Genomic DNA, 25059 nt, shown 5'->3' on the forward strand with positions numbered 1-25059 from the left:
CTTCCATTATTCTTATTTTAAATGTTTCTATGAAGTGTCTATGCCACCCGAGTAAAAGGTGCTTTGGCGGGCGATTGATGTAATGAATAGTAAACAAAATAGTTTGTAACCAACTGACAAGGATTACCGTCAAGTAAGTTAAGCTATAGATTATCTTTACAAACTTAATCTATCCAGCTTTATTTTTTACTATACTCAATATAATTAACCTAAGAAGTTTTAAGCCACTTTAACTTATGTATGTCAACTTTAAAATACATTAATTAAATTCGAATTATTTTTACGGTTAACGTAAACTTCTTAAATAATAGTAACTAGTTACGTTCTCCATGCTTGATGCTATTTAAATTTCGCATATGAATCTCGTACAGTAGTAGCACGCCTATAATCCATGGAGGACTGAACGAGGAAGTCAATTCTATAGGCATTTAAATAAGCAGAGAAGTAAGAATCCACATTAACAAGTTTTAAACAGTTGAGTTATTGAAACAATTATTTTATGAAATTTCAGAATGGACACACCTCTGATTTCCCAGTCGTGCCATGTTCGTAAACCAAGCAGGCCAAAGAAGGGGCCCATTTCGAAATATTCCCAAATTTGGCAAAACTTGGAACAAAAGGTAAATTCACTAAAAAACTAGTTATTAGTTGTTAGTGATCTTTACGCACTTGAGGTAGGCATGGCCATTGATCTCTGAGGCGCTCTGAGGATACCATTATTCGCTTTGATACTTGTGAAGATGTCCCATGGTATTGGAAGCGAACATGGGAAACCAAATCCTTGAATAACACAATTATAGACACACTCAAAAATGCCTTAATATACACGACTTTCTAATACTTGCAACATTTATTTTCTGTACTCAATTTTTTTCAGGGTACTTTGACACTACATTAAATGTCTTAATGATGAGCCTGTTTTCTCAAAGTCGATTCAGTGGGATGTCTGTAAGAATGTTGGAGACGCTCTAAGACTACAATGATACATATTTAGTCACTATGCGATAAATAAAAATGAAATATTTATCACTGTGGACAGCTATACCACTTACATAAAATAAACAAACAGTAATTTACCATTGAGCAATAATCTGCTAGTTAATTCATGCTCATTTAGTATGGAGATAGTTTCCTGCCAAATGTTTGGTTTGTTGGACAACGACAAAAAATTTCTCTATTAGTCACTTCACATGGAAAGCTTTTTTAGAAAGACTGCTTATTGCTGCATGATCATTCTACCGTTTACACTGGACTCCTATAAGAAGAAGTGTCCGTTATTATGTGTACACTATATAAAAGGTACACCATTTTCCCTTTGTTTTGACGGTTTTATTTAGACATGGGTAATCTTAAACGGCTCGGATAGGGTCAGACGAACTGTAATGATTATAGAAACTATAAATGAACCTTATCTTTTTTCGACTGTTACAGTTGACGGCATATCATGTTGAAAAGCACGAGCAGTTGATTAGATCTGTTTTGCAATTCTTTTCAAGCGGATGTGACCAGAAGCAGGAGAACATACCAACTGCCATGATTCGACTTGGCTCCAGCGTTTCCGACCATTCCGGTGGGTCGATCTCTAACTAACCAACTCATAGCTGGAAACGACTTGTAAACCAACTACTTGACGTCTTCACATTCCGAGCTGTTATTTAGAATGCACAACGAGAAATGCACGATTATAAGTGGCGTACAACCTTGGCATTAAAGAGGAAAAATTCTTGACAGTTAGTTAAATATTTGTCAAAGACTTAATTTTGGGTATAGATTTGATCAAATTATTGAATGTTTTCTTCGTGTTTATTCGAACATGATGTTAATTGATTGATAAATTGCAGGTGTCTTTGGTGAGCTCTCGAATCAGCTACACAAAGTCACGCCTTTGATTTGTCGTCTGTCGCCTGTCGATTGCACTTCGCTTTCTGGAATCCTTCAAAAAATGTTTAATGAATTCATAGCTGTGCTTAACCTCGACGATGAGCCGAAAATCAAAAGGGCGTTAATCAGCTTTGAGAACTTGGTCCAAATATATAAGCTCGTTGCTTGTGAGCAACCAGGGATGACATGTGGAAGTCCCAGGAAAAGGAAAAGTGCGTTATACAATAATATGATAAATGCATGTAGATAAAGAAAAACGTTGAATCGGTCAAACTTTGGGAGGACCGAAAAACTATTGCCAGCGGATTTTTGAACAATATTACTTGTTTAATAATTTTCTATATTCTACACAGTGTTGACATTCAATTCTCGTCCATTAAAATGACAAAATCGTTTGCAGCTTCGAAATTTCGTCTGGGCGCAAAAAAGTTTATTATAATTATTGAAGACGTAACTTCGGTAAAAACTACAATCCTTGAGGACCTTTCCCAGATTCTGAAAACTCACCTCGAAGAGATGGATACCTGTCTTGTATTCGGTATGTTTACCGCGTTTAGTATCTTTAACTACTCACGCTTTGGACCTATACTAGTGTACTATGACATCATGTCTTTCTTAACAATTACAATTAATAAGTTCCTAAAGCTATATTAAATGATAGGCTTTATCTCAGTCTACGGACATAAATATTTCTAATAATGTGTATGTACATGTGTGTGTACTGATGGATGTCTATCGCCACATTGTAATGTGCGTGTACTGGATTGCCAAAAGGAATTTTTCTATCACATTATTTTTTTGTTTCTTTAAATAAAGTATATATATAGGACATATGCACAGAGTTGAATCCGAGCATAGTCAATGACCATGTTTCGGGTGCTTGTTTTGCAGGCATTTCGTCGACGGCGCAGCATATTCACAAGATACTAAGTTTACGATGTGCTTCAAACCTTTTTATCCGGTCGTTTTCTTCACCTCCCGTTGAAGAAACGCTCAATGGGATCTTTGATCTACTCGTCCTCAATAGAGATTTTCCTTTTAAACTGGAGCCAGAGGTAAGATTCCTTCAAATGCCTTGCCCACTGAGCCAAAAGCCGACACTCTTTGGTAGCTCTATATATCCGTCTCTTTCGTAAGGCTTACACCTTTGAAGTTAGTGTTGAATATGTATGAGAAGAATCGTCAGTGAAGTCATATACACTATTATAGAGTAAATCGCGGAGTAATAAAAGATGATCGAGCATCAGCAGCTATAGGGTATTATTTCATAGCACATGCTTATTCTAACTCGCGGTGTCGTAGTTGGTAAGTAAACTATGCACTATATTAAAGCGCTACGTATGTAACCATATTTTTCAGTTAATGATTATTGTGTCATATCAAGGATTTCTCTTTTTAGTAATTCACACAGAAAGTTATTGTACAGGCAGGTATGAGTACAGGGTTTTACAATATTTCATATAATTTCAAAGGACATATGATAACGTAGCTTTTCCTTACTAATCGCGATTTCAGCATATTCTAAGGTACATGCGGTAGTATGTTTAACATATATATTAGTAACATAGTAATAAGCCCTCGGCAACACCACTTAAATATAGCATGTTCATATCGAAATATTGTTAATTCATTGGTAGCAATTGTTAAAATGTTATTAATTCAAACTTGCAGTACTACCACAACGTGTGGAACTTGTATTCATTTTCCATTTATTCTATTCCCTAAGCTATTCAACTGGATGACCGACTTTGTTCTCTACCATGATTTTTCCCTGAAGACAATGCTGCATATCCTCCGGGTAGCTCTGACAATTCACCTGGAGAAAGTGGACCCTAAGACGATATACTCTATGTGCAACCCGGGAACTGGTATGATCCTAGTTTTCATTTAGGGCGGTCCGGGTAATAAAAGAACTGATGTATGCATTATTTCATCATGAAGTGATTTTGTGAAGTTGATTAACAACAGCAGATACGATACTTTATATTTTTCTCTTACTTCAATGGTGTACTTTTTTTTGCAGTTCTTTCATAATAAGCATCTGGGTTAACACCGCATACGTTTTCGTACTACATGCGTCATTTTCATCATATGGCAGGTAATACAAACATCTTTTGCATTGTTTCAGATCATGAAATAGATAAAGCTATGTTGCTGAACAGCGACAACGACTCTCTGCGTGAGAATCTTGCTAATGTCCTGGTGAGTCTGGCGGGTCTACGACCAGGGATCTTCAAGAACTGTTTCTTAAGCTTACAGAAGAAGTTCTTTGTTGACTCAGCTATTTTTCGTAAAACTGAACAAGTTATTCGGCTTCTATCCGCTAACGAGCTTCGGCAGAGGCTTCAGGTTTGTGTCCAGTCATATTTTAATTATTTAGTATATTTTTAGTAATCCTCAATTGCCAGTGCTGCTGTACTATTTTACAATGTACGCTGACAAACTTGTTTTGACCAAGGGTGAATTATGAAAAAATTAACCTATGTATAGTAATATTAACAACTGATGGTTGAATGAGTATGTGTAGAACACCGAAAAACTTTTGTTGTAAGTACTATAAAAAAAATAGTTATCTAATATTTGAAAAAGTTCCTGTGTGCTGCGTCGACAAATCTTTAGTTATCTACTATTCTGAACCGTTTTCATACTGTAAAGAGCCTTATCCGATGTTCTGTACGAACTTCCGTATTAACCTACTGAAATTGTTAAAATACGCTCCCCTCTCAATGTGCGGTTCAACTACCATAGTTGTTGCTGATCTAAACTAGTGTTCTTTTATCACGGTTTCTGTCATAGGAGCATGTGGCACCGCGTAAGAGTGGAGAAATTGCCGACAAGCTTAGAGGGTTTTGCGATTGCCTCGGACAAGATGGTCTCGACGAGAATTTGTCAGAGGCAGCGGAAAACGACTCAAAACAGTTCACTTCGAGGTTAGTTGAGCAATAGCAAGGATGAACAAAACAAAAAATTTGAATAGAGGATCGATTGTAATTCGGATATTATTGTAATTATCATACATTTTTCGTCTTGAAAAGCAACAACACTTTTCTCTCTCATATCAGGCAGCGTAATAATAAATAGCGATTCCGTCGATCATTTAAAAAACCTTTTAAAGAATCGTACAGTAGTTAAAACCTGTGCTGGCGATAAACTCTTGTATAGATGTTTGCTTGTAATGTTTAAAGGCAGGTTGTGGTATAAGTTCGAATCCAGGCGTCGACACACTTCGTATCGGTATGGGAGCCAGCCGTCTTACAGTGCCGGACGAAAAATTAAAAAGATTTAGTAAGCAAAGATTATTAAATTTTTCTCTAAGCGTATATAATAATTAGTTGTTGATTGATTAATGGTTCTACTGTGTTTCGAAGGTCCGAATGGAAACAAGCGATGTTGGAAAGCGCAAGGAAAAAACGCACGACAAAACTTGACCTAATACGCGAAGATATCATCAGCTTCCTAAAAGACCAAGCGAAAAATGTGCTGACGCTTGCAGATTTGCCTCACGCTGAACATATTTATATCGGTACGAATGCATCGATTCGAACAGTATAGAAACCGTAAAAGGCTTTTAAAACTAACTTAACATTGCTAACTTCCCGATACAAAACTAAATAGAGAATTGGTAAAAAATAAGCTTGGGCGTGTTTTAGACGATGATATTTTACTTCGGACTTACCTACTTTACAGCTTTTTATAAAAATTACAGTTTTTTTTTCAAATATATTTTCCAGATCAATATCCGCAGAAAAAATCTTTTGAAATCCTAGAAAAATGCACACTATAGAGTATGCTTATGTTAAATTAAAAAATAGATCGTATGAAAGAATTACATATAGATGGATTAACCAATCGTAAATTTCAGTAAAAGGAAATGTTAGTATTGTAAACTACCTTCAAAGACAGAAATTAAATTATTTTTTCGGCAACCTTGGTTAATCAACGCCGAGATAACAAGGTGACTAAAGGTTTCTACGAATACCAGTTCACTAAGATACGTTTCGTTCCGCTAACGACTCCACTAGACGTTTTTGTTTTTTTCTAAGGAAGCAATTAGCAAATTTATCTAAATCTAGTGATCTCAGCGTGAACGTCCATTTGATTTGGAAATAATTCAAAAAAGCCTCAACCTCTATTTTAATAATTTTGCCATATTTAAGTACTGTTATATATTGTGTTGTGTTATATGCATATATCCGGATTGAGAGTAATTTTTATATATATTCATTTGTTAAGGGAATGTATCAGAACTTCGTGCAATGTTTGCCCCAACGCTACGTACCACCTTGAATCGAGCTCTGGCAACCCCGTCTAGTGTTCTATCATGTCATTGTTGTAGAGTAAAATCAGCTGAAGCATCAGCCTGTTTACCACCTATTAGCATCGTATACAAGCTCCATCTTGAGTGTGGGAAAATGATAAACGTTTACGACATGCTGCTGAGTTACCAGGTAATGTCTGCGTTGCAAGTCAACAAAGAGTTGAATAATTTTTAAACGTCATAGTTGATCGTTTGTTTCTATTGCTATAACAGCACTGTGGCATCACATGAAAGTCTGTGTTAACAACTTTATTCTTCCTTCTTCTTTATTTATGACCATCCGAATAACAGCTAAAATCCGCAGTAACACCGAGAAGACTACGACGAGCTACTGCTGAACACATTTAAATCACATTTAAACACACAAAATTAAATAAAGTATTTAAAGATAAACTGTGAGTTGTCGTTGTGATGTATGATCAATTTAACTAATCGCTTGTTTTAATGGCCATTTATCTGGTAATATTAGTCTGTCAGGGAGGATGATTCGGAAGTGTCAATCGCGGAGTTTCTTCGTGCTCTCCGCGAACTCCAAGTCTTAGGTTATGTGAAGCCGACAACACGAAAAATGGACCACCTTCAACGGTTGACATGGGGCTCCTGTTGATGCTGACGACCCTAAAAGAAGTTGGCCATAGACAAGGACCAAGCGTGGGCTGTCTTAGTTGACGTCGAACGTAAATACGCTTATGAGTAGAGGCGATGCTGACGACCCTAAAAGAAGTTGGCCATAGACAAGGACCAAGCGTGGGCTGTCTTAGTTGACGTCGAACGTAAATACGCTTATGAGCAGAGGCATTGAGTCTGTTATATGTATCTAATTGTTAGGTTGTACACACGTTCCCGATATGTAGGGAGTGCTTTCACAATGTTGATAAATTGAACTTGTTTTATTTAGACCTAATCAATACGCGTTTTTAGTTTCACATTACACATCACTACCAACATATTATCGTTTTCTCGTATCCTTTAATGCAAACAAGTGCACTGGAAATGTACCTTAGGTAGGAAGATACCTAGGCAAAGGGCGCATACCCATTCTTATATTAAGGTCTCTCGATTGTTTGTTATAAATAGATATCTGTCAACGGGAGAAGCCTTTGTGTACAGTATAGCCTCTATGTTTCGAGTATTACGTCCGGTACCGCTGTTAGGCATTCCAACAGACGACTGGCTTCAAGCACGAAACGAAGTCTATCTATACCCAAGTTTAAGCCTAGACCACAACGTGTCTCTAAAATTAGTAAACAATTACGTCTCCCACTAAGCTAGCCCGGGGATATATAAACTATAGTCTAAAAAGAGTCATCAGTGCTAATTATCTCTAGCAGACCTCGCAGTTGATCAAATATCATGAGTATTCTGCTCAAGCTCGTCTCACAGCTCCAAGTAGAATGATAAACGTCCGATTATCTATAGAAAGAATAAACGGAATAATATAAGAACCTTATTTAGGTCAGAACCTGTAAAGTAATGCTCATGACCTATTTTTTTATGTTGACCTATTAAAGTACATATGTATACTTCTTATAATGAGCTTTCTTAATATTACCAAATCCAGTATCAAAATAAATGAAGATGCTTCTCGTCAGTTCAAACATTCATTCTTACCCGTCATTTACTTGCTGTATTCGTATATTCAAAGCAGAAAGTTCACATACACATTCCCTTAATCTAGTCGCGTGGCCTTGTAACTTTACATACCCTTAATCTAATTGCGTGGCTCTGTAATTTCACACTTAGGCATCACGCAGGCTATTTATATATACTTTTTATTGGAAAAGTAAGTATGTCAAAGATACGAACAATGAAGGCCAAAATAAAAACGTTAAATGATGAATCCTGTCTTCGAAGTATCTCCTGTTGTATATCTTTTCGAGCGTAAAAGCTTATTCCCTTTCTACTGAAAATTTTTCACCACCTCCGATTATCCTGACAAAACGGTAATACATGCACATGCGTCAATGTGACTTCCTTGGAAGGCAATAACTTAAGCTTTACATTACTTAATAGTATATTCGAATTAATATACTAATACTGGGAACCGAAAACGAATGACCAAATGCTTCATATTAACACATCTGACGTCGTTCGCATTCATCTCATTCCTCAAGTACAACGAACTCATTTACTACACTCGTCAGTATCGTTTTCGTTATTCTATTCGTAGCAAATAACAAAGGAAAGACGACCAACAGTAAACCCTGGTGTGCATTTGTGAAAAAGCAGGTCAGTGGTAGTGTTTCGTATCGGACATTGTCTGTGGTTTTTTAAGACCCCTCAGATAACCGGGCCTTCTTTAGGCGTCGTCTGATGGTTTCACTGTCAGCAACTGAGCACTTGCACGTTCTGTCTTCTTGCGATTAGAGCTCGTCGTGGTCCAAATCGTCGTTAGCTGAGTTTGCCTGTTCGGTTCCAGCCGAATGGTGACTCTGTTGGTTGGCAGTAAGCATGCCGGTCGTACAAGCAGCCGGAGTTGAGAATTCGAACTGATACTCACACCGAGAAGGTTCACTTGCAGACACGAGCTGATTCGAAAGGCCGCACTGCATGATGACAACGGTCGAACGCGATGGGCCATTCCAGCAGCCAGTACCTGCACAGAAAAAAGAGCAGCAGATGGTTGAAATATTATAATATTACTAACAAAATAATTCGAAAACGCATTTTTATCAAAAGTGATGATATCTAATTTTAGCTTATTTACTGGCTGTTTATGATTATTGCCTTAGTTATCAGTATAGATAATCAACATAAATGTGTGTTAAGCGTTTTAGTTCATTTGTCTTCCTTTTGAAAGTAAAATGCGAAAACAATGTCTCCGTATAAAATATAAATCTATTAGTATTGTACGTCAGACGTTCATGGCTTCATATATGATGAGATCCATTTCTGAAAGAATTAACGATTATTCATTAAAAAAAAAAAAGAAATAAGTAGATATTTGGATAAACAAAATGTCGGGGCGTTTGAGTAATTCGCCTATATAGAGGTCAACTTACCGCCTTCAAATTTCATGGCCGCGTATTTATTGCCGTCTCTTTGATCCCAGTGTACATAGCGGCCAAGAGCCGTTTCCGAACCTCCATCTTTAGGTCGCTGACTGCAGCGATCGAAGGGGCAAAGCTTATATATGTACTCTTTCTCTGTAAGCTCGAAACATTCGCCACGTAATGGAACAAACTCCGATTCGTCACCAAAATCACCGTTCATAATCTGCTCGTACTTCCTGTAATCACAAAGTTATCACGTCCGCAATATCGAAGTCACCATTCATGGATTACGCGTAAATACAACAGTATATTGTACTAAAGTTAGTCATAAATTCATTAATTGTATAAATAAATAAAGGCTTCTATCAAATCGATTCGTCCAAACAGTGTAAAAGTATAATAATTCGAAAGTGGCTATGATGATTAACGTAAAAGCCCAACCTATGATTCATTATTACTCGTATGGACCGTTTCTTATGTGTTTGTACCCGGTTTGGTGCTCGTAGTATAACTCGAAAAAGAAAAAACGACCGTCAACCATTGAACAAGTTCTTGGAAAGAAGTCACTGAGGCTTAGTGACTATTTGGGTTTGTTTTACAGGTAAGGTTGTGAATATTTATTTTGTTATACAATTTTTCGAGTGATACATGCGTTATTAAGATATACAAATAAACATGGTCATAAGTATATCTTAGTTACTATCCCATTATCTTCCTGTTATAGAATAACATGAGACACCGTTCCTAAACCATCCTTATCTACCAAACTACTGAAAAACTACGAAAACCTGGAGTTAGCATACTGTAAATACCTAAAATTGAATGTAATTAGAAGTAATCTATTTAATGATAATAAGAAGACAACAGTTTTGTTCTTAAAACACACCAAGCAACCAAAAACCAGAAAAATGTGATATCACTGGTGGCCTTGGGACTACACTAAGGTTATGTTTCCCTCAATGATACAGGCTATCGACAGTAACACAACAAAAACGAAGCCTTTTAAAGCTATAACATCAAAATATCGCTAAGGTTATGCACAAAAAAAGAAACTTACTCAAGTTCCTGCTCCATGTCTTTGTATCTTTGTTCTGCATCATGATACTCTGCCCGTGCCTTATCAGCAGCGTCAACCGCCGCTTTTACAGCTGGGTCACGTTCCTCCTGTTTACTGGTGTCATCCTCAGAGCCTTCCTTTTCAACTGGCGGAAATTCAGGAGGAACTTGCTCATGGTCTCCACTGTCATCGCTGTCGTCGTCGCCTTCCTCAGCAATCTGATCGAACTCTTCAAGGTCGTCTTCTTTATCAGCGGACGTGGGCGTCAAAATAGAATCATGTACCAGAGTAGAAGCTGACTTATCAGCATCTCGTGTTTGTTTATCGAGCAGCCAGACAGGCTTAATGAGGGGCCAAGCCGTAGAAGCAAACTCATCAACATCCACTTCTTCAAGGTAGGCGAGGAAGAACTACATATAAAAAGGGTAAGTGTAGATGGGACATAAATTCAGTATTCAGGAAAGCTAGAATTAGTGAAGTATATTCCGAATAAAGTACAATTTGAACTTGAAACGTGAATTACTTAAGGAAAAAACAAAAGGGGTACAATATAATGCGGTGTATCCCCTGCGTTTTTGTCATTTTTTAATCAGAACGCGATTGATATCGTATGATTTATTGATTGAGAGTATGATTAAATACCTTAGCTTCTTCTTCCGAAACTTCACCATTTTTGTCCTGGTCGAACTGACGGCGTGCCCTGATTTCATGGAAGGTCACGAGACCGTCTTCGTTCACATCCAGCTCTTGGAATGTTTCCTTGGCACGCTTCTTGTCCTCTTCAATGTAGCCTGCCACTTCGGCCTTGTCTGCAATGAGCAACAATGAATTAGCTCAACTAACCTTTCGTAGCTGGAACGCAGTTAAATTTGACAAATGCATTATGTAAGGCTGCCATCTTAATAGCCAATCAGCGATACTTAATACATAGTTACACTTTGCCACATGAAAATTTTAGGATTTTACTTTAGTTTCTATTGACAGCAAAATAACCTTTAAAAAATCAATCCCACAAACCTGCTTCATCTTTATTGCTTTGCTCCCGCTCCTTTTTTTGTTCAGCTTCCACATCGAGCATTTTACGCTCTAACTCCTCTGCATCTTTCCGGGCCTGGTCTTTGTCGTCGCGCTCTTTCTTAGCATCTTCCACGCGGCCCTTCAACTCACTTACTTTCTGCTTGGCCTCGACAACCTGTGGAGAGACAAATAATACACAAATCACATCAAAACCAAGTTCAATACAATACAAAAACGTCACACAGGAAAATACGACGAGTAAATCATGTCACTTAATGTTGCCACAGAAGACTTCGCCACCGCTCACCTTAAGCTTTCCTTGTTCAACCATGCTCCGTCGGAGCTGTCCTCCCTGGCTGAGAAGTTCTTCCCGTCGCTTGGCTGCTTCCCGAGCAACTCGACCCAACTCCTCACAGGTGTTCGGACAGGGCAGTACGGAAGCATATTCGTCACTTCCATCGCAACAATCTGAAAAAATCATAACATAGATGTAGTATTGATTTGTGTGTACTTTCGTGTGTGTCCTACAAGTAAGCAGAAAAAAAAGTGACACGCTCTGTTTATTGGTTGCCTTACAAGTACTTCTCCTGCGTCTGATTGCGTACTACTACAAGATGCAGCGTCCTACCAATGATCTAAGTATTTCGAATATACATTCATTGTTTTAGATGGGTAACTCTCAGGGCGAAACAATGTGTATTTATACCAATACCACCACCTGTCCCTTCGTTTAACAGAAAGACACTTTACCACTAAACTATGACCGAGACATTTATCGATAACCTGAGAGCTATTCTGCTACAATGACATGTCCCAATGAATCGCATGTCAGGTGCGAGCGTTTCCGTCATGGCGAACGACAAATTCAATAGGTATACGTGCGACACTGAAATCACCTCATTCTTCAATACCCTTCTAGCCATAAGCTTTCTGCATGGTTTATGTAAAACGTGTGAATGTGTGTATGAATATTGGGTTCCAAGCTAGCAAACTCTCGGTTGTGGTATCCGTGTTTTATCATGTTGCTGACTGAGGCAGTGCCACAGAGTTTACCAGTATTAATTTAAAGTATATCAATTTCGTACCACAAAGGCCATCATTGACTCTTGATGACGGTATGTCGAGTGGAGAATGCATTAAGTTCACACAGTGGAATTTCCCACGAGAACATGCTGCCGTTCCTGGCTCGTCTGAACCATCGGGACAGTCGCAATAATCATCATTAACGTATGAAAACGGTAGCTTCATCGATCCATCCAGACATTGAAAATCCTTCAACGGATCGTACAGAGCCTTCACTGAAAATAATTATATAGACGAAAATTGTAACCATTGTAAAAAAACCACCAACTATCAATATTTAATAAACCGATCAATTTACCTAATATTTTTTTCGTTGTAGGCGACATCTTCGTGTGAATTAGCTGTAACAAATCAACAAGATTGTTTACAGCAATTTTTTATACTGTGGGCTTTATTTAATCTTCACGATCATTCCGAACTCACGAGTATAACATCTAGACAGGAATGATTTTTCTTTTTGCTAAAACTACTTCATGACAACCTGAGTTTCCCAAACTGTAGCAACTAGATAATCAGCAGTAGAAATACTATTCATACTGTTTTATATTACCAATTTGTACTGACAAAACGAAACAAAAACTTACTTTCAAGAGAGATCCCTCGTACGCGCGTTATCTGAAGGTTGTCTTCAGAAGCTTGTACCCGCGTCGCAGAACAAGCCAAAGTTAGGCCAAATGCAGCTACGAATCGCGCCGCCATCATTTTTTCTCTACGATCTACCCAACAGTCATGCTACGATTTATCTGATTGCCGGCGTTCTGGAAACTCTTTGTCTGTCGAAACACGTCAGCGGGATGTCACGGTAGATGTGTTGTTTACATACAAATACAGCCGACGATTCGAAACCGGATGCGCGATCGGTCCTCGACATGACCAAAACGTTTAATCTTAAACGGCAATGTAAGCGAACAGCAAATTATGTGCATGACAGGGATGTATCATGTTCAAGTTTGAGCCGAACGCAGCATTTATTAATGATACTGTGCTATCAATACTTATGTTTGAGTGGTGCATGTGCACTATATTTATGCGGGAACACAGCAAGAATTTGAATTGTGTGCCTGTTACCGATTTTTCGTTCAGAAAAGGCTCAGAGGCTCTTCCGATGAATGGATGATTGTCTGTTGTCCTAAAGTCTTTGCGGCTGTTCCCGCCGCAGTTATCGTTCGAGCGTCAGCTACAGCAACGGCATTTGTATTATCGCAGCGTATCGTCAATCCGCCAGTCAGCAGAATTGCCAGTTTCAATAGTCAACAGGGAATCGACAGGTATTAATTAAGTGTCATGGTGTTTGTGGTTTACAAAACTAATTAAATAATCGACGGGTTTTATAGGGCTAACTGTAGGGTATTTACTACTGGATACGCTTGTCACATATTTTCGTCCCAGATTTTTTGCAACACTTCTTCACTTTGTACCTACCTAGCGTTCTGTTTCATCGCCTCCTGTCGTGAAGTAAACTTCTCGAATCTTTCTCGAAAGAAACACTGATAGTGCCTAAGACAGGAAAAACCACAGTGTTCATATATATGAATGTTTATGCAACCTCCATTATAAAATATATTCTGTTGGGAAATTATGTTACTGTTATCAAAGTAAAGTAGACGTTTACATACCGCACTTTTCCGAACATATATTGTGTATGGCCTGTATTGTGGTATCGCGAACCTTCGAAACGATATTTGCTTGGAAAGATCACTAGCGAAGCTTTATCTCTCTCAAAACATCCTGTGACGAGCAAGATGTGTTCTACTAGACTCAGTGATCAGATGTTGTGTCTGCTCAAGCGTGTGCAAATACCTACTCTCTTAGTCGAATAATTTATTTTCGAATATTCAGTTCTACAAATTTACATTGGTAGACAAAACCCCAGGAGCAGTGAATTGGCGACATGCTTTTTTGCTATAGTCTTCATTAGGCTGGTACTTTTATTATATTATGACACATTGCAGCGATGTCTCTCGCCGCGTTGGCAGGGTATGCGTCTGATAGCGATGATTCCAGTGAAAGCGATGCGGAGATCGCACAAACCGCTGGTGCTGGGCCGGCCGTTCCTCTTATGAAACACCCGGATAGAGCTTCTACAAGCGAAAAAAGAGCGTCAGAGAATGTGCGAAATTCTCAGATTTTCGGGGTTGACAGCATTGAAGACGAAGACGAATTTGTGCTAAGCGAACACGCGCCCGAGTTTCCCGAAGCCCTATTTGCCAATTTGCCGGTGCCTAAGCCAACGGAGGCGGTTGAGGAAGACGTTTCTGACATTATTTCTCTAAAGCCTACAAAGTCTAAAAAACGTCAAATCGTGTTGCCAAAACTGTCGGATTTTAAAGATGATGATGATTACAACGTAGAGGAAAAACCGAAGCCGAAATTATTAAGGACTGCTGCTGGGTCTGGCCTTATTGCTCTCTTGCCCAAGCCCGCTGCCTTCAAAATGCCGGTCGACAGTAAAACTTCTCTAGCGCGGCTAATGCCCCAATCGTTAGGAAAACGACCGGCCTCGTCTAAATCGGAAACGGCTGATCCGAAAAAAAAAGTTCACCAGACCAGTTCTAATGATGACAATGATGATGCTCATGGAGCTGGTTCTTCGAGCAACAGCTTCTTCAGCTTTGAGGAACCGAAATTATCTGATGACCAAATTAAGGACCTGCTTAAGAAAGAGGACTTGGTACCACGTAATAAACGTGGCGTTAGTCCAGAGATAATTGGTCCTTCGAAAATATCGGTTAGTGAGCAAGAACATGAACCCTATGAAACCATGCTGCAGCCGTCAGTTCCGGCAGCTTATCCAGAACCTGGGTTAGTGTCATTAGCGTCAAATGATCTTCCACCAGAGGCGCTTCTTCAATTGCGCGGCCGTCGTGAAGAAAAGATCGAAATGTTCACAATTGACGCTGCTGACTTCACGGTGGAAGCCAGGTCGAACCTTGTGAAGAATATCACGATTGAGGACAAAACCCCGCCGCCCACAGAGAACGAGCCGACACGGCGGCATAAGTCTAAACATCATATTACACATCTCGCTTTTATGGCAAAAGCACGTGAGAATGAACTTAAAAACCAATGGAGCGTCAATAAAATGACCAAGCGAGAAACGCAACAAAAGTATGGTTTCTAGGATCCACCAAGGAAGTTCATGGACGTAATGCCTGAAGGAAATAAGGGATGTAATAACTATTGTAAATTTGTACTGTATAAAAATAAAATATGTAGCATTGTGAATATTTACTTGTTTAAAAGACAGCGTTCTATATGTAGTTGAAAAATATACTCGGTGCAAAACATACATTTTTCTAGTATGTTAATTTAATTCAGATCATTTATACATAAAAGAGCGGCATGGAACTCTCAGGAAAGTGTTCTGCTTGTACTCTTTATACCCGATGAGAACGATGTAAGTCATGCGTCCTGATAAAGGCGGTTTAGGTGGACATTCCATTACTTATGACATAAACAATTAAGCTACACGATAGGAAAGACAGTGGACGATAGAATCTAGCTGTAGGCTATAATTTGGTGCCGATAATACTAGTTTATAGTATGAGTATGTCTGGTACGAGCAAACAGGCATGGGCACTTCTGATTAGCGAATGAAACAGAATTGCGACCTTTGGGCAATTCCAGAAAAGCATTCCAGCCAGTTCGGGTGTCCATAAAAAGGGATCGACTGCTTCGGACGCCAGATGTACTGGGCCTGGACAGATCTGAGGATAGTATCCTAAATCAAGAACGCACGCTCGTTACCGCGATGGCTAACAAACCAAAGGTTGTTTTCGTTCTTGGCCCACCCGGCTCCGGCAAGGGAACTCAATGTGAAAAAATTGTCAACGTATGTATTACAAACAAAATACTGCAATGGCATAATTCTTTATCGATTTTGCATATATCTTGCGACCACTCGAGTCTTCTAAATTATATTTACGATTGTAATTTTTTATTGCATCTCGCATTCTGAGAAAGTTATCTCAAGTGCTGGTTATACTGAAAATACTAGATTTCTTGTGGTATAAAGACGTCTTTGTTCAGCTGTTCTTTGAAGATACATTACGTGCATACTCCAATCGCCATTTTTCAGTCCTAGAATCTACCTTTTTGGTCTGGATAGTGAAATAAATTGTACCTCACATGGATGTGTTTACGGATCTGCTTATTGAAACAAAGTGACTTAAAGATATGCATTCAACGTAGTAGCAACATATTTAGTTTTTTCAGATTAATTAGAATTTTAGTAGACGCACTTGAAAAGCTTAGTTTTTTTTCAAAAATAAGCGACGTATAGGCAGCGTCTCTAGCGGACGTTTATCAGTAGAAGCATTATTTAGCCGTTGAGTAGCCAATACAAAGAAAGCAACATAGTCAGCTACGAGTAAGTCATTCCACGTAAAGGCCATAATAATAAAGCGCAAAATTGACACGTTTTGCAATACACTTTTTTTTAGCAGTCATTGTACAATAAGTATTTCGAATTTTGGCTTTCGACAGAAATTCAACTTTGTTCATCTGTCCGCTGGAGACTTGCTTCGCGCAGAGCGAAACACACCAGGTTCGCCATACGGTGAACTCATTGAAGGTCATATACGCAATGGAACTATCGTACCGGTCGAGATAACCTGCTCGCTTATTGAAAAGGCTATGAAGGAGTCAGGCAAAGATTGTTTCCTCATCGATGGCTTTCCTCGTAGTCAGAACAACCTTGAGGGTTGGGAAAAACAAATGAGCGATAAAGCTGATGTTCTCTTTGTGCTCCTCCTTACCTGCAGTGAAGAGGTATGCGTACAAACATTTTATTAGAATACTTATCTTGATAGATCTTTAAAGTTGATTTGAGGATAGAGTGCATAATTGCTCTAAAACGCTTATAATGATTATACAGACTGGCAAGGTGGTTCCTGTTTATAATTTTTTGATAACAGAAGATATTTTAACCTGATGGAAAATAAGAATAAAATTTTATTAGCAGCCGGGAACTTCATAAAAAGTTCAAATATATAAGCCGACAACACAATATTCCAATATCAGAGAAAGAATATATGTACATTCAAAGCAGTTTGTGTCAAATGAGTTTTTTTTTTAATTTATAAAATTAATTAAAAAAAGTAATGTGCTAGATGTTCTAAAGGTAATACTAAGGTGCAACGAACCGCATGATATCTATTCGAAGTTCCTTCGAATGTAAAGCATTTATACGCATCATCATGCTCGTATAACCTAGCTAAAGTCTGTGGCAAAGCAAGTGGCGACATATCTACTTAACCACCTCGTTCGTCCCTTTCCACCTGCTGTTTCTTATCGCATCCGAGACCAAAAAATCCAATCAATCTACGCGAATGGCTCCCAGTTCTTAAGAATTGTCCTGAAAGCTTCCATTACTGGCAGTTCAAAGCGATGATGTAAGCGCTTGGACAGCAGTGGCGAGTCGGCTAGGACATACGCCAGGTGATTTTGGGTTACTATGTGTAGTCCCAATGCTTTTTTGAAGAAAGACGCTTTGACAAGGTTTAATTGTTCAAGGTTTCCCGCTGTAAGATTTTACCAAATGACACGTATCTCACTCCTTGCGATCGGAACTACTTTGCCATCGAACGAACTGAGAGCAGTTGCGAGGTGCAAGTGATAAGGCTATTTTATCGCCCATGCGGTCAATATTGACTTCTTGCATCATTTAGGTAACGTGCGCAATGAAACTTCTGCTGTTTGCAGAAGGGAACAACCCCAAGGATGGAAACCAGTTTACATAGAAAAGAGGCGACCTGGCAAAATACAAGCTGTCAGTGGCCGCCGTCCTGTGTCTTTTCTGAACCATCTCAGTGAAATTTACGGTCAGTTCCTAATCTGTTTGCCGCGTGGAGCCGGGCTAGATCTTGCTGCACTTGAAACCTGTTCGATCTTATATCTCATCAGGTCGTCCGCACACAAGATGAGTTGGGCTTTCCTATTTGATCCAGTAAGCCCTTCAGTAAGACGGAAAATAAGAGCTGCCTTGGGTTGTGCCTCTGAGGTAAGCCAGTTATTGGGTGAAAGGCAGTTCGGTCACTTCACCGTCTATAGTTACTCGGTTTTCCTATAGAATCACAACGAAAAGGCTCGTCACATTTAGAGGGACATTTACCTCTGCCGCCTGGGCATAATCTTATCTTTAGGACGGAGTTGACGGCTGCCTTGAAATCGACAAATACCGCGTATGGTGAATTGCACAGCCTGGCCAGTGCTCTGTTAACGTCAGGATCGCTCACGCAGTACCTATGGAGCGGTGGAAGGTCATAAAAACTATTCTATATATTTTGTGTCTAGAACTCCTGTATTAACTACAATTCATACAAGTTTTATTATTAACAATGACATTTCTGCTATGATTAGCAGAATTAAAGGTCAAAGAACTGACGAAAGTATTAGTGTCTAATTTTTTAATTAGGAATTCAACATCTATTCAACTTCAATCGGCATCTGGGCTTTTTTCAGTGAATTAAGTGACAAATGAAAAATGTGTTAACTAGCGGGGTTTCTAGAGCCTACGAAGCTGTGATTTCAACTTGCAGTTCAAAATAACATGTTATTTATTTTGTCGGCAGGTTGCGACGGAGCGTTGTCTGGGCCGTGGACAAGCAGGTAGCGGAAGATCAGACGACAATATTGAATCACTTAGGAAGCGTTTCCACACCTATCAAAACGATACTATGCCTATCATCAAGCATTACGAAGCCAAAAACATTGTTCGCACGTTTGATTCGAATCGAAATGACAAAGAGGCAATTTTTGCCGATATCTCAAAAGTGTTTGAATCTATCTAGAGCGATTCTGTATAGACGTAGGGATACAATTTCAAAACCAGCGTGCCCATCCTTTGTGAATTGTAGCATTTTCTTCTGAAACAAAGTTATTGATAAAACTACTATCTGCCCAGGATAAAAATTTGGTTTTAGTGTTAGCTAGCGTGTTCATGAATGTCAAGAATTGCGTCAAGAAAATTTCAGGACCAATCCTTATATTTTGGGTGTGCATTGTTGAGCTAATAGTGGCATTTTGAGTTCTCTTTATTATCAATCGTTAAAGAATATGCATGGATATATTACCTATTTACCTGAAACTGAATAGTTAACTTTACAGATATTTAGTAGTGGAAACATTTAGTCGCGACCACCATACACCACTTAATTTAATTAAGGTTATTAATTTGGCCACCACTTTAGTACATTATTCAATCTAACTTAACTCGATTTCTCAATATTAGCTTGATTAGCAATTATATCACATGATGGCTGAATGCCAAAAGAATCACAAGAGCCTTTAGCACGTAGCCAGTAAACTATATTTGTATCAGTGGAGTAAAATGCGTGTTGACAACGAACCTTGGAGATCGTGTTCGACTACCAGTCTAAAAATAAAGATATATCCGGTTTAAATATTCCGATATGCTAGCTAATGTACTAACGAATGACAGGTTTCAATAAGAGCATCTTAAAATTAGTTGTTCAAAACATGAATATAATTTAATAAATAAACATGAGTTAGTTGAAAGAGTTAAAAAGAGTTAGAAGTACGAAAAGTATCTTATTTTGTGCTAGTTATCACTGATTGGTATATTTCATGGTAAACATTTTCATTAAATAAACTGGGTTACAATAGATCCTTGCATTACAATATTTCCCCCTTTGCACGCCTGGATTCTCTATGGTTCTTGGAGGAGTAGTTAATCAAGTTACCACCAGTCCTCCGGTTACTCTAAAAGTTCAACTATATTTGTACGTTTGAACTTCCCTTGTTTAAATCGAAATTTTCGAGTGCTCTTCAATACCTTAGCTGATTTGCTAGTTGCCAGGTGACATTTTGCTGTAGTTAGTAATTCCTGAATGCTTAACAATAAACTAATAAAGTACATATTCTGACTTAAATTACCTTACCTGATACGTCAGTGCACATCGAAGGCACTTTTCATCACATTTAGTTTTTCAAATGTGCACATGAAAAATTGAGAAGTTAAACTGATAGTTGTTGACAGATAATTCTGACAGATAATTCTCAATTTTTCTTACTTAGTTTTAATGTTAATACTTAATGTTAATGCATGCAGTAACTGTTTAAAATAGTAAGTGTTAATTTCTGATATCGAGGTTATACAACAGATTCCATGCTATCGCAGTTTTGTGATAGTGGCAATGTTGTGTACTACAATACATTACTTTTTTCTGAGAGAGAAGAAAGAGAAATATACATTTCTCTTTAGTTCAGGCAATCGTTACCATTATATATATATATATATATATATATATATGTATATATATGATGGGGTATGCCAGGATGACTAATGGAACCAAAGACGTGAATCATCAGTTATTTTACAACAGACGTATGTATTGAAAGGTAAGCGGGTTTGTGATAATTTGTTTCTGGATGTGGATTTGTATTTGTTGCTATATGCAGGACGACTAAGAATCTTAAGAATGAGAGCATCTGCATTTAAACAGGAGTGGCGAAGACGAGCTGTATACGACAACGACATACGAGTTAACGTTCACTATATCATTTAATGGAAGTTATATGTGCCGGTAAGGACAGAATTATTATAATTGTGTTCAATGCTACTGATACTTTTTTCGATGTATATTACAGATGAATAACACGTAATTTACGTATATAAAACATCAACGTTGTTTATTCGACCATAACCAACATAAGATTTTCTCTTCATCTTCTTTGTTGCCACTCGCATCTCTATGCTTGTTACTATGTTTTCATTCTTATTTCTTTCAATTTCGTTTGCGTTATTTGATGTCCTTTTTATCGTCTATTCATTATCACTACCAGTAATATTTTGACGGAGTTCGTTTTTTATTGTTTTTAATAATATAGTAATCATGTTGTCCCTCCCACCATACGTGGGTCAATAAGAACTGCCAGTATCTATAAATGTTTTTAGTTTTCTTGTATATCGTGTACGAGTCTTTTCGATATTTTATGGCGTATATCGTGCTCTTCGCCGCGTTTTTCCGTTGATCAGTGGTCACACCACAGGTCTGCACGTTCTTACCTTATTACTGCCTCTAGTTTTGCGACTTTTACATTATCAGCTGGGATCTACGAGTGTTCGTTTCCTTAGTATGAGAAAGCTAGGAAGGTCATATACGGAGAAGAGAGACGGACGAAATGGGTGGTCGGAAGTGGAATTTCCTGCAAGATTTGTTGCATTGGTGGAAAGTACTATTAGCTTCTACAAGTAGACCTGCTAGCTATCGCCAACATGAATCGACGATAGCCTACGTTGCTCTCTATTAATCCATCGTTGAATGAATATAAATACGACCGAGTTCATTTTCATATTGAAAGAAAATAAAACTAGACAAATGCATGTATCTAATACGTCCTTTGTTATTCAGTGACGTCTCAAAAGACGCCAAGTAAAATCATACATGCGTGTAACATAGCAAGACAAGAAAATAGAACGTTCATGCAAAGCCAAAACGATACAAACGCTATTCGTTTACTTACTGTTATGATTATACTATTTGATGTTGCGATGCTAATATGTATTACTGAAATAAAGACTACACGCGAGCAGTTCTCAATCATTGACTGCATTCATTTTCGAACATCTCGTTGCGTTGCGTTGTACACTTCATATGCCGTCGCTGAACCGTAGCAAAATTGTGCCAGTAAATAAACACACTCAAGACAAAAGGTGATGATAATACCCCTTCGTCTTGGTGTTGTTTTTCTCGACGGGAAAAACTGGTGATAAAGGCTTACAACAAAATGTCACATACACAACAGCTGCGTACAGCAGGATTGAAGGACGCCTCCAATCTCTGACAAGATCTTACAACCCTACAGCTTTAACTGAACTTGACTCAGTCAGGAAATAATCGTAATTGATCATAGTAATTGCAATAATTATAAGCTGATAATAATAATAATAATAGAACTTGTTATTGACACTGTCTAAATAGTCTTATTGTTCATATCAATATGCATGACCATCAGAAGTAAGCTTTATCTTCATCATCAGTAGCGATCAATGTGGATCTTCATTGTAGCCATGTAGTATTATTAAATGCTTCACAGACGTTGACTAAGTCAACTTCTAGCATTCGATCAATCGTATCAACCAGTTAATCTGTTCAGATATATGGTTTTACGTGCGTGTGTGTGTGTATTTGGCTCTGTGTGTTTGTTATATATATATATATATATATATATATATATATATATATATATGTCTCTGTGTTACTTATATAAGCTATATTTATCATTTTTTTTGCACGTTCTATCAGTCTCCGCAAAATCGGTTCAATTTGAAGGTAATATAATAGCAGCATAATTACTTAATGTATTTATATATCGCTTGTAATAATCGGTATAAATATAGAGGCTTATGTTCAATTATGTTTTTGCATTTCACTCATTTTTAGTTACTTCGGCGATTTTCGAGTTTTCCTTCCCGTACAAGTTCATTTTGTTGCTTTATTTTTTAGCGTAATTTTTGTCCTGGCATTTTTTCATCCTTAGTTAGTGCCAAACAACGCAGTACGGTTCCCGACAGGTGGATGGTTGCACCAAATATTAGTGCGGCCTACCGAAGGGAGACGTGCGCCTTTTTCTGTTCCTTGTTAAAATTCTTTGGGCTCCGAAATCACGACGGTGGGAAGTGATACCGGTGCCAACGACATTGCTCCATTAACCATTATATATTGGAAACAAGATTGAGAGACCGCAAATCGTCATGTCGCTGAGTTCGCTCCACGTGTAAAGTGGTTGCTTTTGGGCTATATAGCAACCCCCAAACGTGAGTAACTGTCGTCGTCACTTATCACTGAGACTGCAGAAGTCGCTCAATGGCACCATTGACATCTCCGAACGAGGCTATCAGAGCGCGGATGTTGGCCTCACGATTGACGAAGCCCATTGCTGCCAACTGCTCTAATTGGGTACGGAATCGTTCTTCTGGTGGTTGAGCCCCTGTGCCAAGCCCACCTTGTAAAAGGTTTGCCATAAGGCTACCCAAAGCGTCGGGATCAGCTGTGTTACCTGAAGGCGACCCATTTGTTGCTGGCCTTGCGCTTGGCGATGAGGCGGGTGCAGCGGTTTCACTCGCTGCAACAGCGCCGCCGGTGAGGGTAGTTTGTTGTCCAGTTGGAAACACTCCGGGTGCAATACGACTTAACTGTGACATACTGTCCTGTATACGCTGGATAGCTTCCAATGCCTGAGGGTTCGTCAGTAGATCGCGCATTTGAGGGTTACGCATCTGCTCAAGAAACTCGGGCATCATCTGCCGCATCTGTTCTTGCATTGCGGGGTTATTAGCGAACAGGGGGTTGCTAGCGATCAGCTGTTCGGCTAGGGCAGGACTGTTAGTTAGAGACCGCATTAAGGTCTCCATATACGGAGAAGACATCATACTCTGCATCATTTCGGGATTTGACTGCAGTTGAGAGAGAAGTGACTGTATTCCAGGCTGATTCATCATGGATTCCATGCCGCCCCTAATTCCACCTAATGGACTGCCTGCGCCTCCACCTGTACTTCCGGCTTGGGGCGCGTTGGCTGCCCATGGATTAGGAAGTGGGTCACGGTTCTCTGTCGTCGACGGCGTTAACCTTGTACTATTGTCGCTATCCGAGTTCGAGTTATTGCTGAGCGCGGCAAAGGGATTTCCACCGAACTGTTCCGAAGCGGCGTTCAACATGGGCTCCTGAAGGTCTGTGTACATTCGTCGTAACTGATTGTAGCCGCCGGGAATTGATTCAAGGTTGGACAAAGCACGATCTTGATTGCGCATCATTTCCTGGAATGCTGCCGGATTACGGGCCATTTGCATCGTTTGCCGCAGCACTTCGGGGTTATTAAGAACGTGACCGAACTCAGGGTTTCTCTCAATGATCGCACGCATCTGCGGGTTAGCGTTAATCATTGTACGAAGGAATTCGGGGTTCGATATCATGCTCTGTATTATCGGGTTGTCCATAAGCTGTTGCATTAATTCTGGATTGTTCATAACCTCCTGTTGCATACGCTGCTCAATTGCCTGGAACGAGCCACCATCAGCTCCTACGCTGCTTAAACCGCCCAGATTTCCTAAACCAGCCAGACCTACTAATCCAAGTAAGTTTAAAATACCGCCTGAATTAGACGCGGCTGAGCCCGTGGCCTGTTGCTGCTGTGTCGATGTTCCAGTACCTGTTGTTGATGAATTATCGGTATTAGAGGAGGGCGCAGCCGCTTTGTTCGAGCCACGGATCACAAGATGTAGCACGAGTCCTTCTTTGAGTCCGTGTGACTCGAGCGTTTCGCCATCTTTAAGGATTTTTCCGGCAAATATAAGGCAGATTTGTTCCAGAGGAGCCTTTGCCTCATCGGCCACCTTCTGTCTCAAAATCTTGACATCGGCCCCGTCCTCCACCTCCACTGTATATTTGTCCTTCGTGGTCTTCACAGTTAGCTTCATCATGAACGGGCTGGGCTCAATTCACGCGTCCTCCCAGCCCCGCAAATACCACACACTTTGGGTTGAAACAGGATCGAACGTGAAGTCACTACTCACCACTTTGCAAATCGCTTAATAATCTTGACTCAATGCCGATCATAACAGCGTTATTTCCTTGTGATTATCCGCCGAGTTGGCGGTCAGGTACCAACCCTCTCTCCGGTGCTCCGCTAAGCCGGCCACTCAACAACTTGTAGAACATTCGCTGGACCAGCCAAGTTAGCGGCCA

General features: G+C 39.2%; 5 protein-coding genes across 7 annotated transcripts; 3 read left to right on the forward strand and 2 right to left on the reverse strand.

The window, feature by feature from the left end:
• Positions 1 to 41: 41 nt before the first annotated feature.
• Positions 42 to 7103, forward strand: Orc3 (origin recognition complex subunit 3). 3 transcript variants are annotated; one of them, XM_022851237.1, is made up of 12 exons: positions 42 to 133; positions 512 to 620; positions 1432 to 1570; positions 1842 to 2093; positions 2282 to 2419; positions 2773 to 2936; positions 3608 to 3749; positions 4010 to 4230; positions 4678 to 4811; positions 5250 to 5404; positions 6115 to 6329; positions 6669 to 7103. In XM_022851237.1, the coding sequence occupies exons 2-12, from the start codon at positions 513 to 515 to the stop codon at positions 6804 to 6806; spliced, it is 1806 nt and encodes a 601-aa protein (XP_022706972.1). In that variant the 5' UTR covers positions 42 to 133; position 512; the 3' UTR covers positions 6807 to 7103. The 3 variants fall into 3 exon arrangements, with proteins under 3 accessions (XP_022706972.1, XP_022706974.1, XP_022706975.1); XM_022851239.1 differs by having other exon boundaries at positions 6127 to 6329; XM_022851240.1 differs by having other exon boundaries at positions 3659 to 3749.
• A 684-nt stretch (positions 7104 to 7787) lies between these two features.
• Positions 7788 to 13159, reverse strand: GCS2beta (glucosidase 2 subunit beta). Its single transcript, XM_022851241.2, has 8 exons — positions 12934 to 13159; positions 12352 to 12564; positions 11574 to 11734; positions 11267 to 11441; positions 10892 to 11058; positions 10250 to 10659; positions 9202 to 9428; positions 7788 to 8795 (listed from the first exon to the last, which is right to left on the reverse strand). The coding sequence occupies exons 1-8, from the start codon at positions 13049 to 13051 to the stop codon at positions 8563 to 8565; spliced, it is 1704 nt and encodes a 567-aa protein (XP_022706976.1). The 5' UTR covers positions 13052 to 13159; the 3' UTR covers positions 7788 to 8562.
• A 336-nt stretch (positions 13160 to 13495) lies between these two features.
• LOC147752078 (uncharacterized) lies at positions 13496 to 15591 on the forward strand. Its single transcript, XM_086972648.1, has 2 exons — positions 13496 to 13617; positions 14302 to 15591. Exon 2 carries the CDS (start codon positions 14304 to 14306, stop codon positions 15468 to 15470), a length of 1167 nt encoding a protein of 388 aa, XP_086828774.1. The 5' UTR covers positions 13496 to 13617; positions 14302 to 14303; the 3' UTR covers positions 15471 to 15591.
• A 509-nt stretch (positions 15592 to 16100) lies between these two features.
• On the forward strand, positions 16101 to 19140 carry Cmpk (cytidine/uridine monophosphate kinase Dak1). The gene is made up of 3 exons (XM_022851243.2): positions 16101 to 16181; positions 16835 to 17119; positions 18922 to 19140. The coding sequence occupies exons 1-3, from the start codon at positions 16101 to 16103 to the stop codon at positions 19138 to 19140; spliced, it is 585 nt and encodes a 194-aa protein (XP_022706978.2).
• A 1834-nt stretch (positions 19141 to 20974) lies between these two features.
• Positions 20975 to 24919, reverse strand: Ubqn (ubiquilin). The gene has a single exon (XM_022851242.2). It carries the CDS (start codon positions 24792 to 24794, stop codon positions 23154 to 23156), a length of 1641 nt encoding a protein of 546 aa, XP_022706977.1. The 5' UTR covers positions 24795 to 24919; the 3' UTR covers positions 20975 to 23153.
• Between the last annotated feature and the right edge of the window lie 140 nt (positions 24920 to 25059).

This window comes from Varroa jacobsoni, unplaced genomic scaffold (genome assembly GCF_002532875.2).
Source record: "Varroa jacobsoni isolate VJ856 unplaced genomic scaffold, vjacob_1.0 contig00125, whole genome shotgun sequence".
Lineage (NCBI taxonomy): Eukaryota > Metazoa > Arthropoda > Arachnida > Mesostigmata > Varroidae > Varroa > Varroa jacobsoni.